Source organism: Rutidosis leptorrhynchoides, unplaced genomic scaffold, assembly GCF_046630445.1.
Source record: "Rutidosis leptorrhynchoides isolate AG116_Rl617_1_P2 unplaced genomic scaffold, CSIRO_AGI_Rlap_v1 contig361, whole genome shotgun sequence".
In the NCBI taxonomy this organism is placed as follows: Eukaryota; Viridiplantae; Streptophyta; class Magnoliopsida; order Asterales; family Asteraceae; genus Rutidosis; species Rutidosis leptorrhynchoides.
Genome location: NW_027266599.1, coordinates 51,078 through 64,637, shown reverse-complemented (window position 1 = coordinate 64,637; position 13,560 = coordinate 51,078). Strand labels below are relative to the sequence as shown.

The following is a 13,560-nucleotide window of genomic DNA, read 5'->3' as shown; positions in this document are numbered from 1 at the left end:
AGTTACTACCACCAAATGACCAAAATACCAAAACCATGGACTACACTCACCAAACATACGAACTACACTAGTCACTAACAATAGAGAAACACAAAACTAAAATAATACCAAAAATATATATCAGAAAGTGAAATTACGTCTCTAAACAATTTTGGAAGTCTTTATATGGTCGGCCTTATTTGATGCTCTCTTCATCCTTAATTAAATGTCATATATGTATGATAGTTAATTAAGAACGAAGATAGTGTATCTCTATAATCGATTTTGTATGCGGAGAAAACGTACCTCCCGACTTTGTAGTAGGCTTTAGAACCTGCAGCCACCATAAAATTTGACATCTGATAATATTTAAATGTGTTTGGCATATAATTTATTTTTTAGCTTCAAATTTTCAACTTTAAACTCTCCATTCATCCCTTAATCATACTCGGAAAAAATTATGTTGTCAATTTCTTACCGTTTCGTGCGCTGATAATTGGAACGAGAGATTAATCTTAATATTATCGACAGTAAAAATATCTTGAAAGACCCCAAAAAAAACTCTCCATTCCAATCTAACTTCCGAAAATCCATTTTCAAACATTTCAAAATAAATGTACATTTTTTCAAGTCAAAACAACCTTTTACGATACTACTAGTATTATATTTCATAGTTTTCAATGGACATTAAAATAATGCTTTTTCTTTTTGTTGGTGTTGTTATAGGGATTGTGAAATGTGAGGGTAATTTAGTATAAGACCAATAGACCATATATCCAACCATTTTATTGATTTGGGTGGAATGTATTTTTTTACACTTATTATGAAATGTATGGAGGAGGCTGATCAGATTTTCAAAAAGCCACTCCGTCGAAGCAGTAAGAAGCTATATATATACTGGTGCTGGTTTGATTGTCGAGCAAGTCAAAGCAAAGGCCTCTTCTTTTACTGTTTGTTCTTTCTCATTTGTTAAGGACGAGTGTAATAATCTACTACTTTTGTCTCAAAATAAATATAAACATTCAATTTGTATTTAGAAAAATTGCATCTATTTTTCGAACGAAATGGTGATTCTAGTCTGGCTAGACATAACTCCTTTTTGTCAGTTTCTACATGTTTTTCCTTTCGCCATTTACCTGAGGGGTGTAACAAATTTTATCCAATGTTTCGACCTAATGAATGTTGGCTTTGCCATTTATCAAAATAATAATAATAATAATAATTGAGGAGAGAATATTAGTGGGAGACAGAGTTAAGCTTGGAGATGCTAAAAGACTACTATTTAAAGATAAAAGAAATCATAAAAACAACACCTAATATTTGAAGACGGAGGGAGTAAACATATACTAGTACTAAACAGGAAAATCTATCTAAACATATATACCAAACTGGAAAATCTATCATACAAAAAAGACGGAGAAGATCAGACAGAGCAATGACTACTAGTGAGCTTCAAGGATTTTGTCCATTTTGAAGACAAGTTGACAGGATGTGGATGTTCTGGGAAGGGCTAGCAGAAAAGTTTCAATTTCCTTCCTCCTCTTATTAGCTACATAACTCAGAAAACCTATCTCCATGGTTTCCAAGAAAGCTGTCTTCAGTCAACATAACATGCACCGCTAAAAACTCTTCTAGGTCATGTCCCTCGAAATTCCCAATTACGATTCTCTTGAGGTTTGATGAAAATAAGACGTTTTGAATTTAACACACGATCAAACTTGTAGGCATAAAGGATGCTCTGATCAAAATCATTTAACATTATTTAATCACGTGATTAGAAAGAACAAGTCATTAGAAGAATTAGCAGAGATAAAATTATAAAAAGATTAACATGTAAATAACTTACATCAGGAAATATAAGAGTTTCAAGGCGTTGGCATTTATACAAGAGTTTCTAGGACCATATATACAAGATTACAAAACTGAAAATGAAAAGAGGATAGATAAGTATACCTCGATCCAGTTAGTTGATAGTTTCAACTGTTTCACTGATTTCAATGATCTTAGGACCTTGTGAAAAAATAATAAGAAAATCTCCGCCCAAATTGCTCATGTGTCCATATTCAAAGAGAAGACTAGCCTTGGAAATAGAAGATGGCTGCGAAAAGCGATAGTCTTTAAGAAATCCACCAGTGTACTCAAAATTTTTAAGCATGGGTGCAGATATAGTGACATGATATAATAATCCAAGCACCCAAAAGTTTTCTTCATTGCCGCTATCATCTATAGCTAAGCTCCAAAGATTTGGTGCCGAAATAACTACCTCATCGTGTAATCCTCCCTCCCATAAGCAACTATCCATGATCAACTCCCCTAGACTCGGAATAGCAAATAGAAGGTTTGTCGAATGGAAATCTTTTAAAAGTGAGACTACTAAGATTCAATATTTTGAGATGTGGGAGACAGATTTGTGAAGGAAGTTGAACTGGGACATCCGCTTTGATTTTCAATACTTCAACCGTACCACAATTAAACAGGCAATCGGGAAATCCATGTCCCTGCTCCCACTTCTCGTAGTTAAAATGGATATGAACTTCTTTAGCATTGCGGCTCACAGCATTAGAGATCCATGTTTTGACGCGAGAAACTTCATCTTCGAGAACATTGCAAGAGAGGGAAAATTTCTGAATCCTCAAGGCATCATGAATTAGTACACTTTCCACAAAATTCATGAAATTCTTTATTTTCGTGATTTCATCTTCTCCGGGCTTTCCAAACTTATGAACGACATTGTCGTGAAAATCAAGGCTCGAGAGTAAAGTCCATAAGTATTGCCATCTTTTGGACAATATGCAAGTTCCAACAGCACACTTTGTTGGAAGAAAAGATAGGATGTACCCAAGAGTTTCATCAGGGAGATCATCTAAGCATGTATTTCGCCCATTCAACTTCTTTCTTTTAGGCTCGCTAACTAGTGAACCCGTGCTCATATTTCTACTAATCTTGTTTCTGGCAAAAAATTAATGATAAAATTTTACAAAATGGATGTAAAAGGCGAAAAAGTCAATCATAAAACTTCAAAGATGGAGATAAAATCGACCCATCAAGTATCAACCACTTTAACAGCTATCATCATTATATATCAAACTTAACAACAAAGATACCAAATTCTGAATATCTATGACATGTGATCAGATGACCAACTCTCATAATTAAACTTGTCCCAATGAACTAAGTCGAGATTTAGATGAGCAGAACTCTAATTTTGCAGGAATTCAAAAGATAAACACATGATATACGGTGAAAGTAGAGTCCTAAAACTTGCTAGCATAAGCATAACAATATAAACTAAACCTGGTTTGGCGGTGACCGTCGTTCGGTTTGGCGGTAGAACGCCTTCGGCTGGCGGATCGAACGACTGTATTAATTAATTCACTCGTATATATTGCTGGATTTATCGGGTTAAGCTAATGAACCGCCCCTAATTTAATTTGATTACTACTAGTAATACTCCTATATTGTAACCGATCGTCCAACTAAACTATAGATTCCATCCGTTACAATTATTTTTTTAATGAAATTTATTTTGATTTATTCCAAATTTTTAAAGTGTTGTTTTATGAAATGAAATCTATTTCAAATTTATCCTCATATATTAATTGTAATAATTATTTTATTTTAAATAAATATTTATGATTTTTAGATAAATAAATATTTCATGATTTGTGGATGTTCGAACATGTTAAATAGTTTTAAAAATCAAGAAAATAATTAATGATATAAAAAATTACGAATCCATTCGTTTCTTATTTTGGGATGCTCGAACATGCTCCAAATCATTTTAAAAAACGTGTTATTGCATGCTCAAACATTCTTAAATCACAAAACGAACGAATCTGTAATGTTTTCTGAGATTCGCAACCGGAAGGACTAATTAATACGGCGTAATCGAAAAGTTTTTTATTTTCTAGGAATTGGTCGATGTAAGGCGGAGTTTTGCAAGTCCAAACTAAGCCCAATCACTATATTGTATTGAGCAGTAAACCCGGCCCGATTTTCACTGGGTAGATTTACCTTACGAATGCAAATTCTTCCAAAGCAACTAGTAAAAGGCTAGGGATTTTTACAGAGGAGCCATATAAAAAAGCACTTTGAGCTAAATAGAGCATTGAGATGGGACTGATAATGAAACATGCGAATTTACTCATTGATTTTCTGTAAGTTTAATAACGTAAGGAAAAAAGATACACAGACTAGAGTTGAGTTTGATGGGAATGAATCAGAGACGTCGACCTTTGGAGCCGATGTCTTTGCTTACTGGTGGAACTTGTAAGACACGGAACAGGAGGAGGAGGATTAGAAGAAGGCGGGAATCTACTAGACCGACTTCTCAACTTCTTTTTCTCTGTGTCTTGAACCTTATCTTGTGATTTAACCTGTCCCACTTTTGTTTCGTTTAAACCGGCTGGAAGAACACAATTGCAGATAACACCTACAAAATTCATACACATAAAATTGTTAGCATATTGTTACATAATGTTTTTCATTAAATTAGTCCCTTTCCAGATTATGAGAGCAGCTTCTCAACTTCAAGACACAAACCAAGTAATCAGATTGGCCACATAACAATTACAATCTTGCTTTACTAATTATGCACAAAGACAAAGAGAAAGGATAAAACTTCCGCAGTCAACCTAATTACTCAATCAAATTTGAATTGAAATGGAAAAGAACAAGCAAACAAAAAAGGCGGCTATTAGCATCCTCAGAAAACATGTCAACGGCATTTTAGCTAGTGCAATCAGACAGCTAGCTGGTAATGGGAGCAACAATGAGGAATAAGCTACAGATATTCTTTCTAGTTTTCAAAGCTTCCTTTGGAACAAAATATTTAAAAATAGCTGTCCATTTACTTCTTTTTGTTTCCATTCATATTTTGTATGCTTGTTCAAGATATCAATTCTGTCATTTTGTCAACATCAATGATATCATGCATTGAAAAAAATATTAGAAGTATTCAAATGACTAGGAATTTATAAGGATGTGTAATGTAGTTAAGTTTGTTACCCAATCTGGCGAGCCTATTAACCCAGCGAGGGATTGGTTTGGCAGTCAATTTGACGCAAACATCATTGCAGAAATGGTTGCAATTCTTAGTGATGAGATGGTAAGAGTTACCAGAATAGTCTTCTGCTAATTTCTCCATGAATGCATGAACCTCCACCGGACCAAGATCAGTTCTTCCGATCAAAATCGACTTTCTGAATGTGAATCCTGGACAATGCTTTGGTTCTACTTCGAAAACCCCTGTATTGGCATGGTCATGAGCTCCAAAAGCATATTCTACACCATGAACTGCGACCAGGACAAAGAAAAATAAAAATCAAGACTTTAATAAAAGTCATCATCTGTTTGGTTGGAGAGATATCGAGCTAACACAGATTCAATTTCTGATTTTAAACAATGACAAAGCATAACATGTGGATTTTCTTTTTCCTTTTTAGCTTCAATTCAGCAATCAGAAATTCTGCTCAACAACAACACTAGAGAGAAAAATTAAATTAACATATTCAATTTTGCAGATCTTGTTGGAATATGGAAATGCTCCATTTCTAGGTTTATGAACTCTTTCACCCAAGAGAGAAAATGAAAAAGGAAAACACTTTCCAATCAACCAAACAGCTACAGATCTTACCCAAAACGCCAAAAACATTCAGCATCATAAAAATCAAAACTTTATTCACAAAAAAAAAAAAAAAAAAAAAACACCAATAAGACTGAAAAAAAATCAGACCTTGAACACCAGAATGGTAGATCCCAAGCCCGAGCCAATACGCATAGCCATTGAATGTGGTCAAATCGTAGACATTCAAGTAAACCGGAACAGTCCCAGATTTCTTCTTCCTGGTAAGCCTGACAATATTACAGAGCATATCTTTATTTTCTCGAGAAAATAAAAAAGAAAAAAAGATGGTAGCTTGATTGATGAAGTGGATCTGTCTGCCACAATGGTAGAGAGAGTGAATGGCAAAGAGAAGAAAATCAAAGAAAGAACGGAAGGGTTTTAGGCAAATAAGACAAATTTAGAAGGGTCTATTTGGAAATCCAAAAACCTTTTTTTTTTCTCGGAAAGGGATACTTAAATAATCTTTCTTTTTGTTGGTTTCGGATTAAAATAAGGTAAAAATTCTTTTGGAATAGAAGAATCTTTAAAGCTTAGGCTGTATCGTTTGCTGCCGAAAGCACTAAAGTTCCACTGTCAGGTGTTATATAATTCCTTTTAACAATTAAAAGTAATGTATATATTTTTTTCTTAAATCAGAAATTTTTTGCTGTAAAATAGAATTAGCCAAATCAGAAAAAGGAAATAAACAATTTTTTATTAGATATAGTGTACTGTCACAATTTATCTGATTTTTTTTATTTCGTTACATCAGTATTCGAACATTCAATTTATATTATAAAATAATCTATCATGTTCCATCGTTGTTAGTTTCGAATTTTACTAGCCCTCGAAATAATTGCATTAATTTGATAATTTTATTAATTAATCATAAACATTCAAGAGTTTGGAAGTTGGCAAGGGAAGGGAACCTGAAATCCCAAAAATAAGTCAAAGGTTTGTTTGTTAAGATAAAGAAAACCGGAAATAATTGCTAATGATGATTTGTAGGCCTGATTCTCTCCGCCTAATCTGATACTGATAGGATTTCATAATACAACACTAATAATAAAAAAAGAGTCAGATAATAAGGAACTGCAAATAACTGTGTTAATTAACAATTTACTACTATTAGGGCTAGTAATTTTATTTTAAAATGATAACAAACGCCATATTCGATACTATTTTCGTATCTAAATAGATGACGTTTTGAAGTTTTTTAAATAATTTATATTTTAAAAATATCAATATAAATTTTATATTTTTATTATTTTTTTCTCATTAACAGATATAAATAAAAAATAAAAATCCATTAAATAGTGGAAGATAAAATTTGACAAATTGATGAAAGAGTCGGTTATTAAAATAGTGAGGGAGTAAGTAATTTTTATTTTTTTTACTTCCAAAGAAGGAGGAGTAATTTTAATTTTTTTTTCCTGAAGTAAATTCAGTTGGATACACGTTAAATCACATCATCATGCGGACGACAAGCTAAAGTTATTGCTTGTCAGTGGATGTCGGACTCGTGGGGCCCATGCCAATAAAACTTACCAAAGGTAAATTGATGATTAATCATCATGGAAAGTGGTTAAAAGCTTAAATGGAAAATCCACGGTGACTAAAACTGTCGACCTAACCTAACCGATCCGTGAATAAGAATCTGGATCAGTATGATACATTATCAAAAAACACTCGAATAATTAGCGGACAGAAATTTCAAGGTTGGTAAAACATGAAGCCTAGCTAGGAATCTAATACTCCATCCATCTTCATAAATTTAAATTGTGGCATTTCGTATTTCCTATAAAATGCGACAGTTAATGAATGGAGGTAATATTATTTAACAACTTTTGTTTCTTCCTGTTATTTTATAATTGATATCAAAGTCAAAAAAGTTTTGTAGATCAAAAGCTTTGTGGGATTTTCACGACCACTTTAAATTAGATAAATTTTTGGTAAAATGGTCAGGACTCTTCCCATCAAATTTTGGAAATCTACGATTTTAACCGGCTGATGGGAAATTAAAATCTCATGTTTTTTACCATCAACTCTTATGATTATATTGTAAAATTACGAAAAAAGTTAGATGAAGAAAGGTAGATGTCCATATTCAAACAATAATTTTCACTCTTGTCCGTAATGATCTTATGGACGAGATTCAGAGAAAGGTATAACCATACTCAAACAATAATTCTCACTTTTATCCGTAATGATTGGCAAAATATTCGTCTACAAGATTTTAAATCTATCTCAGACTATAACGATGTTTTGTTTGATATTGTCTCTCGCTATGAGTTATGTGGCCTAAGACTTTCCGATCAAGAATTGTTAGAGAAGACATTCTTCACGTTCCATCCCTCGAATATGGTATTACAACAACAATATAGACAACGTGGATTCGCTACTTATTGCGAATCTAACCCATATTCGAAACTCATGTTTTCCAAAACCGGTTGAATTACCTCCCACTATAATTTATAAAGATAATGCAGCTTTTGTTACATAAGTCAAGAGAAGGTATATTAAAGGTGATAGGACCAAGCATATCTCACCGAAATTTTTCTATGCTCATGAACTCCAAGAAAGTCGACAAATCGATGTCAAGCATATACGATCCATAAACGATCTTGCCGATATCTTTACCAAATCATTACCGACAGCAATTTTTGAGAAATTTTTTTTGATATCGGTATGCGACGAGTTCATAACAAGTAAGATTGAAATGGCCTTGAAGTGGCTATATGGTTCGTTTGAGGTTGAAAATCATACACTAGCATATATTTTTTATCCTTCACACAAGATTTTGTCCCATTGAATTTTTCTTGACAAAAATTTTACTAAAGCAACCTGAAATGATTTTTATTGTATATGATATTATTTGTGTATTCTTTTTTCTTTACTAAATTTTGTATTTACTGGTGAAATTTTAACGAAACATATATAATAATAGACATCTAAAGAAGAATTATAAAAGTTAAATGAAAAAAGATAGATGTACATTCAAATAGCCGGTATAAAATTCTCTTTGTAATACATATATCTCTCTTACGGAAAAAGACTTGATAAATAATAATATATAATCTTGATAATAAAGTTCAAGTTTATTGGCTAATATCTTTTATAAATCTTGTTTCATATAATATCCTAATATGATAGTGTAAAGTATTAATTCTATAACAGATTGGAGATTTTTATGGAAATTTAAAGGAGCTGTCTGCAGTGAAAAATTTGTTAAAAAAGATGACATCTTTGTGAAATCTATGGAATTTTTGGGAAATATGTAGCACAAATGAGAGAAAGGAAATCGAACTATGTTGCCAACGATTCTTGATCGAGGGGTCTAATCCGAAAACTAGCTACTTGTTAAATAGTTAAAGACAAGTTGGAAAGTCGTGGTTTTATGGGTTTAATTAAAGCATGCATGCTTTATTTATTTGATATACTCCTTTCCTTCTTTTCAAGATACATTCAAAAAATATATATATTTATTAATATTGATTGAATATATTTTTTTTTAAATATATGAAAAAAAGTTAAAAAAATATATATTAACAGACGAAGGAAATATAAACTATGTGTATCGTATATAGCAAATTAATAGATATTTGTTAGAAAATGTTATAACTTGTATCCATTATTAGATAATTATATATTATCGTTGTTAGTAATTCTCATAATAGTTGTATTCGTTAATTCTTAAATTTAAATGTTCATCATCTGTATATTATGATCGTTATGTTTCGATGATATGACCAAACATTTTCTTTAACCGAATAATTTAAAGATTATGATCGAAATTTATGAGATTTATGCATAAAAAATCATTACACAATGTGATATTTATTTCTCTCAATAGTAGAGAGATATATCTATTGAGCAGCTAAATTAATCAATGAAATTGAGAAAGTACATGCATGGTCAAGTTGAATTGAACTGATATAATATCATTAGGAGAAAATCCAAAATTCATCCATAATATTTTTTTAGTCTCTCTCATCTTTTCGTTAGTCTAATAAATTTTCATACTTTTATATAATCAATAAAATGGTTTTTTTGCCGACAATTTCTCTCATATGACACCTACGTGATATCGCGTGACGTCAACTCATATCTAATCAGCTAACGGACCAATATGTGTGTCATCCGAGTCATCAAAATTTTTTTATACATCACTTCCCGAAAAAAGGAAAATTAACTTAAAATAAATTAAAGTTTTTTTTGCACTTCGTGTTAACGTCGCCTATACAGATTAGATTACTCTTTATACGTTTTTTTATTTTGTTTTTGTTTTTACATTACTATGAGTAGTTCGATATATGTCGACAATCAATATTTGACATAATGATTAAAGAATTTTTCTACATGACATGAGTTAATTTGAATCGTGGGAAGTGGAATTTTAATGCATAGATTGTATTAATACATATAAAAAAATTTCGATATCGTCTTGCGGAAAGTTTTTGTTGTAGTTCAAGGAAACTTTAAAATGAAGAAAGGTGGAAGGAGAGGAGTCAATGAAAAAATAAATTAATATTTAATTATAAAAAATATATAAATTAACTTAAAATAAATTTAAGTTTTTTTAAACTATTTTAATTAATACTTAAAAGTCACAGAGAGGGAAAAATTGAAAAAAAATAAAAGGGCAGTTTTTTACCGCCTTAAATTAAGGTATTAATGGCGATTAATAAAGCCGCCATTATTTCTTATATAACGGCGGTTTGAACATAAACCGCCCTTTTTCGCTATTTTTCCTTTTCCCAAAAGTTAAGTGACGACTCAGATGACATGTGTCATACATATATTGGTCCGTTAGCTGATTAGGTATGAGCTGGTTTCTCGCGGTGCCACATGGGAGAAGCCGACGGTAGAGAGACCATTTTGCGACTATATGAAAATGTGAAGGTTTATTAGACTAACGGAAAAATGAGAGGGACTAAAAAAGTGTTATGGGTGAAACGTGAGGGACCAAGATATGGATTTTTTCATATCATTAGTGTTATTCGTTTCATCAGTTTACTTGAAGATCGAGAAAAAATTGGACATGTCATATATTCATATAAAAAATGATATAATAAAAGGATTATAATATAAACTATTAATATGTTAATTGAGAAATTCAATCTACACTCTTTGGGATAATCATCATTAGTTGGGCCGACTATAATATCATTAGTTGGGCCGAATATAGTATTAAGCTGACGATCAAATAATGATAGTCTATATTGGATAGCGCAATAGATTTTCGTGACTCGGCTAGCTAGGGTTAAACATACAATCCAAATTTCGGCCTTGATTCACTATATAAAGAAGCGAGCATGTCGAATGAAGGTTACACCACACAACAAAGATATCAAAAAATCTAGCAGCCGCAAAACTAACATTATGTAGTTCTACTGTCAAGAAGCGTCTAATGATACTCGCAAGGAAAGGATAAATCGCAAAAGAAGAAAAGCTACAAAGGTTTGCACATTTCTATCTCTAAATCATAATCTATATAGAATCATATGTTCAAGTGTTCTTGTGCAATATTTATTTGCTTATGTTGGCTAAATTGATCATTTATGATATTGAATCGCACTTCCCAACTAACACGTAAGGTTGGCAATGGAGCGGATCAATTCGAAAAAAAAAATCGGATGCTATTATTCGATCCGCGGATATTCGCAAGTAGTATCCGAATTCGATCCACATAAAAAGGATAAAAATTCGAAATAAATTTCAAAAAATTTAGATTTAATTATTATAAAATGTCAAATATCCTCAAATACTTTTATTTTTAAAGACTTTTTAATTATTTTTTGATTTATTTTTAATTAAATCGACTGAAAAATAGATTTTATTTATGGGTTATGTGTATTTTTTTTGAGGTTGGGTTATGTCTATTGGATTTTGAATTTATTATTAAAATAATAATATTAATGATATTATATATATCTATTAATATAGTAATATATTGGATCGGATTATAAATTTTAATATTCATATCTAATTCGATTCGATTTTCAGACTTTTCGATCCGAATTCGATCCATTGATATTCGAAGATCGAATCTAAATTGCCAACCCTAATAAAGTAATCAGAAATCTTTCTTGTTTTTGATAAATTAATTGGTTGCTTCAATTAACTTTTGGTTTGTTTTACTTTGCTTTTTGATTATATTCCTTAAATTTACTAATTTGATTGCCATAAACCTGTGTATTAATGATGAGAATGGAGTTGAACGGGAAAGACGACCACAGTGACAGAAGCTTAAGCGATTTACCAGATGGAATTCTTGAGCACATCCTCTCTTATCTCCCAACAAAAATTGCCGTCCGAACAAGTGTATTATCTAGAAGGTGGGAATTCCTATGGACATCCCTTAAAAACCTTGAATTTTATGAACACCATATATTCAACGTATGTGGAGTACCGTGTATTCCAGAAGTGGGAAGAAGAAATAGAAAGCTTTTTATGGATTTTGTGGACAGAGTATTACTACTGAACGATGTACGTCGGTTGGAGAAATTTTCGCTGGCTTGCAAAGTGAAAGATGACGTTTCTCGCATCGAAACATGGATGTTGGCTGCAATAAGACGCAATCCCAAGGAATTACTTATCGGCTTTCATGCTAGAGAGGAGCTTGAGCGAGATGAAGTACTGACTGTTCCTCACTCTTGGTTTAGCTATGAAGAATTAGAAGTGTTGAAAGTAGACATTGGTCCTGGATTCCATCTTCCATTTCCTAATTCACAATTTCGTCTCCCAAATCTTAAGAGGACTTCGTCTTGAGGGTGTGAATTTCAAGAAATATCATCCAATTAACCTTATTTTTGCTTGCACAGCACTTGAGAAATTGAGTATATACAATAGTACATGGGAAGAAGGTTCCCGCGATGATCTTTTCGTTGCTGCCCCAACAACCGATCTCACATCACTAAAATGCTTGACGGATACCAACTGATTTTCTCAAGGTACTTGATTATAGTTCACATGAATTTACTAATATTGTCCTTTTATTTTTATTGTTGTTTGAGCCATATATATAACCCTTAAATATTTATTCGTGTTCTTAGGGTACCTCTCATATTGCTCGTGAGAAAGTGCATAAATTCGAAAACGTGACCAGCTTGAGAATTTTTATGGATATGAGGATATCATGAGTAGCGAAGACCTAGCATGGATTCTTTATAAATGTCCAGGCCTTGAAACTCTTCTGATCTCATCGGTAACTTTATCTAACTCGCTCTTTCCTTTTAGCCAGCTCGCGCGATGAACGAGACGATTGCATATAATGATATCATAGATCTATCAATGATTTACGATTTATCTCATTGATGATAAAATTGAATCATGATAAATAAAATACAGTATTGATAGTGAAATCTCTCAAACATATATGGTAGATTAATGTTTTTTTTTTTTTTAAATCATAAAAAATTACATTCACTCGATTGATTGTACTCATCAATTTGGTATTTTTATAAATTTTGATATGGTAGTTACTAATTTTATCGATTTGTACAATTTTTGATAATCCACATGAATTCTAATTTAATATTATATCAATTTTATAATTTTTGTGGAAAAATAATAAAATATTGGATTTATTTCCATTTACATTTTGATGGTTAGAACTTAGAAGAACTACCAAACCTATAAAAAATACCTCCATGAATCTAGACAATCTCAAATTTCAAATAAACTTTAGAAAAATATGTAGAATTCATATATGGATATATGACTCTCAAATTCCTCTATACGTAAAGTCCCAAGCTAAGAGATACAGCACTTCATAAATCCATAATTCAACAGTTAGTATACAAATTTTTTTTAAAAGAAAACAGTTAGTATACAATCTACTTTCGAAAATCAAGCATTAATTAATTAAAATGAGCGAGACATTCATCAATAATTTTTTTTTGTTTTTGATAATCTTATCAATAATATTATATATATATATATATATAATGACTCCATCGACACTTGCAAGTACA

At 31.6% G+C, this 13,560-nt stretch overlaps 3 protein-coding genes across 3 annotated transcripts; 1 reads left to right on the top strand and 2 right to left on the bottom strand.

The window, feature by feature from the left end:
* Window positions 1–1,942: 1,942 nt before the first annotated feature.
* LOC139883161 (putative F-box protein At3g44060) lies at window positions 1,943–2,909 on the bottom strand. Its single transcript, XM_071867377.1, has 2 exons — window positions 2,384–2,909; window positions 1,943–2,292 (listed from the first exon to the last, which is right to left on the bottom strand). The coding sequence occupies exons 1-2, from the start codon at window positions 2,907–2,909 to the stop codon at window positions 1,943–1,945; spliced, it is 876 nt and encodes a 291-aa protein (XP_071723478.1).
* Window positions 2,910–4,172: 1,263 nt separating this feature from the next.
* LOC139883160 (deSI-like protein At4g17486) lies at window positions 4,173–5,852 on the bottom strand. The gene is made up of 3 exons (XM_071867376.1): window positions 5,714–5,852; window positions 4,987–5,274; window positions 4,173–4,411 (listed from the first exon to the last, which is right to left on the bottom strand). Exons 1-3 carry the CDS (start codon window positions 5,850–5,852, stop codon window positions 4,173–4,175), a joined length of 666 nt encoding a protein of 221 aa, XP_071723477.1.
* A 5,942-nt stretch (window positions 5,853–11,794) lies between these two features.
* LOC139883159 (F-box/LRR-repeat protein At3g59190-like) lies at window positions 11,795–12,355 on the top strand. The gene has a single exon (XM_071867375.1). The coding sequence runs from the start codon at window positions 11,795–11,797 to the stop codon at window positions 12,353–12,355; it is 561 nt and encodes a 186-aa protein (XP_071723476.1).
* The last annotated feature ends 1,205 nt before the right edge of the window (window positions 12,356–13,560 follow it).

What these genes read in the sequence shown, in the direction of transcription:
- LOC139883160 (XM_071867376.1), bottom strand. Translation starts at nt 5,852, where the DNA reads ATGCTCTGTAATATTGTCAGGCTTACCAGGAAGAAGAAATCTGGGACT. An exon ending in CTACCATTCTGGTGTTCAAG is followed by an intron (nt 5,275 to 5,713) that starts GTCTGATTTTTT and finishes TCCTGGTCGCAG; the next exon opens with TTCATGGTGTAGAATATGCT. An exon ending in TAATAGGCTCGCCAGATTGG is followed by an intron (nt 4,412 to 4,986) that starts GTAACAAACTTA and finishes TGAATTTTGTAG; the next exon opens with GTGTTATCTGCAATTGTGTT.
- LOC139883159 (XM_071867375.1), top strand. Translation starts at nt 11,795, where the DNA reads ATGGAGTTGAACGGGAAAGACGACCACAGTGACAGAAGCTTAAGCGAT.
- LOC139883161 (XM_071867377.1), bottom strand. Translation starts at nt 2,909, where the DNA reads ATGAGCACGGGTTCACTAGTTAGCGAGCCTAAAAGAAAGAAGTTGAAT. An exon ending in TCAACTTCCTTCACAAATCT is followed by an intron (nt 2,293 to 2,383) that starts GTCTCCCACATC and finishes TTCCGAGTCTAG; the next exon opens with GGGAGTTGATCATGGATAGT.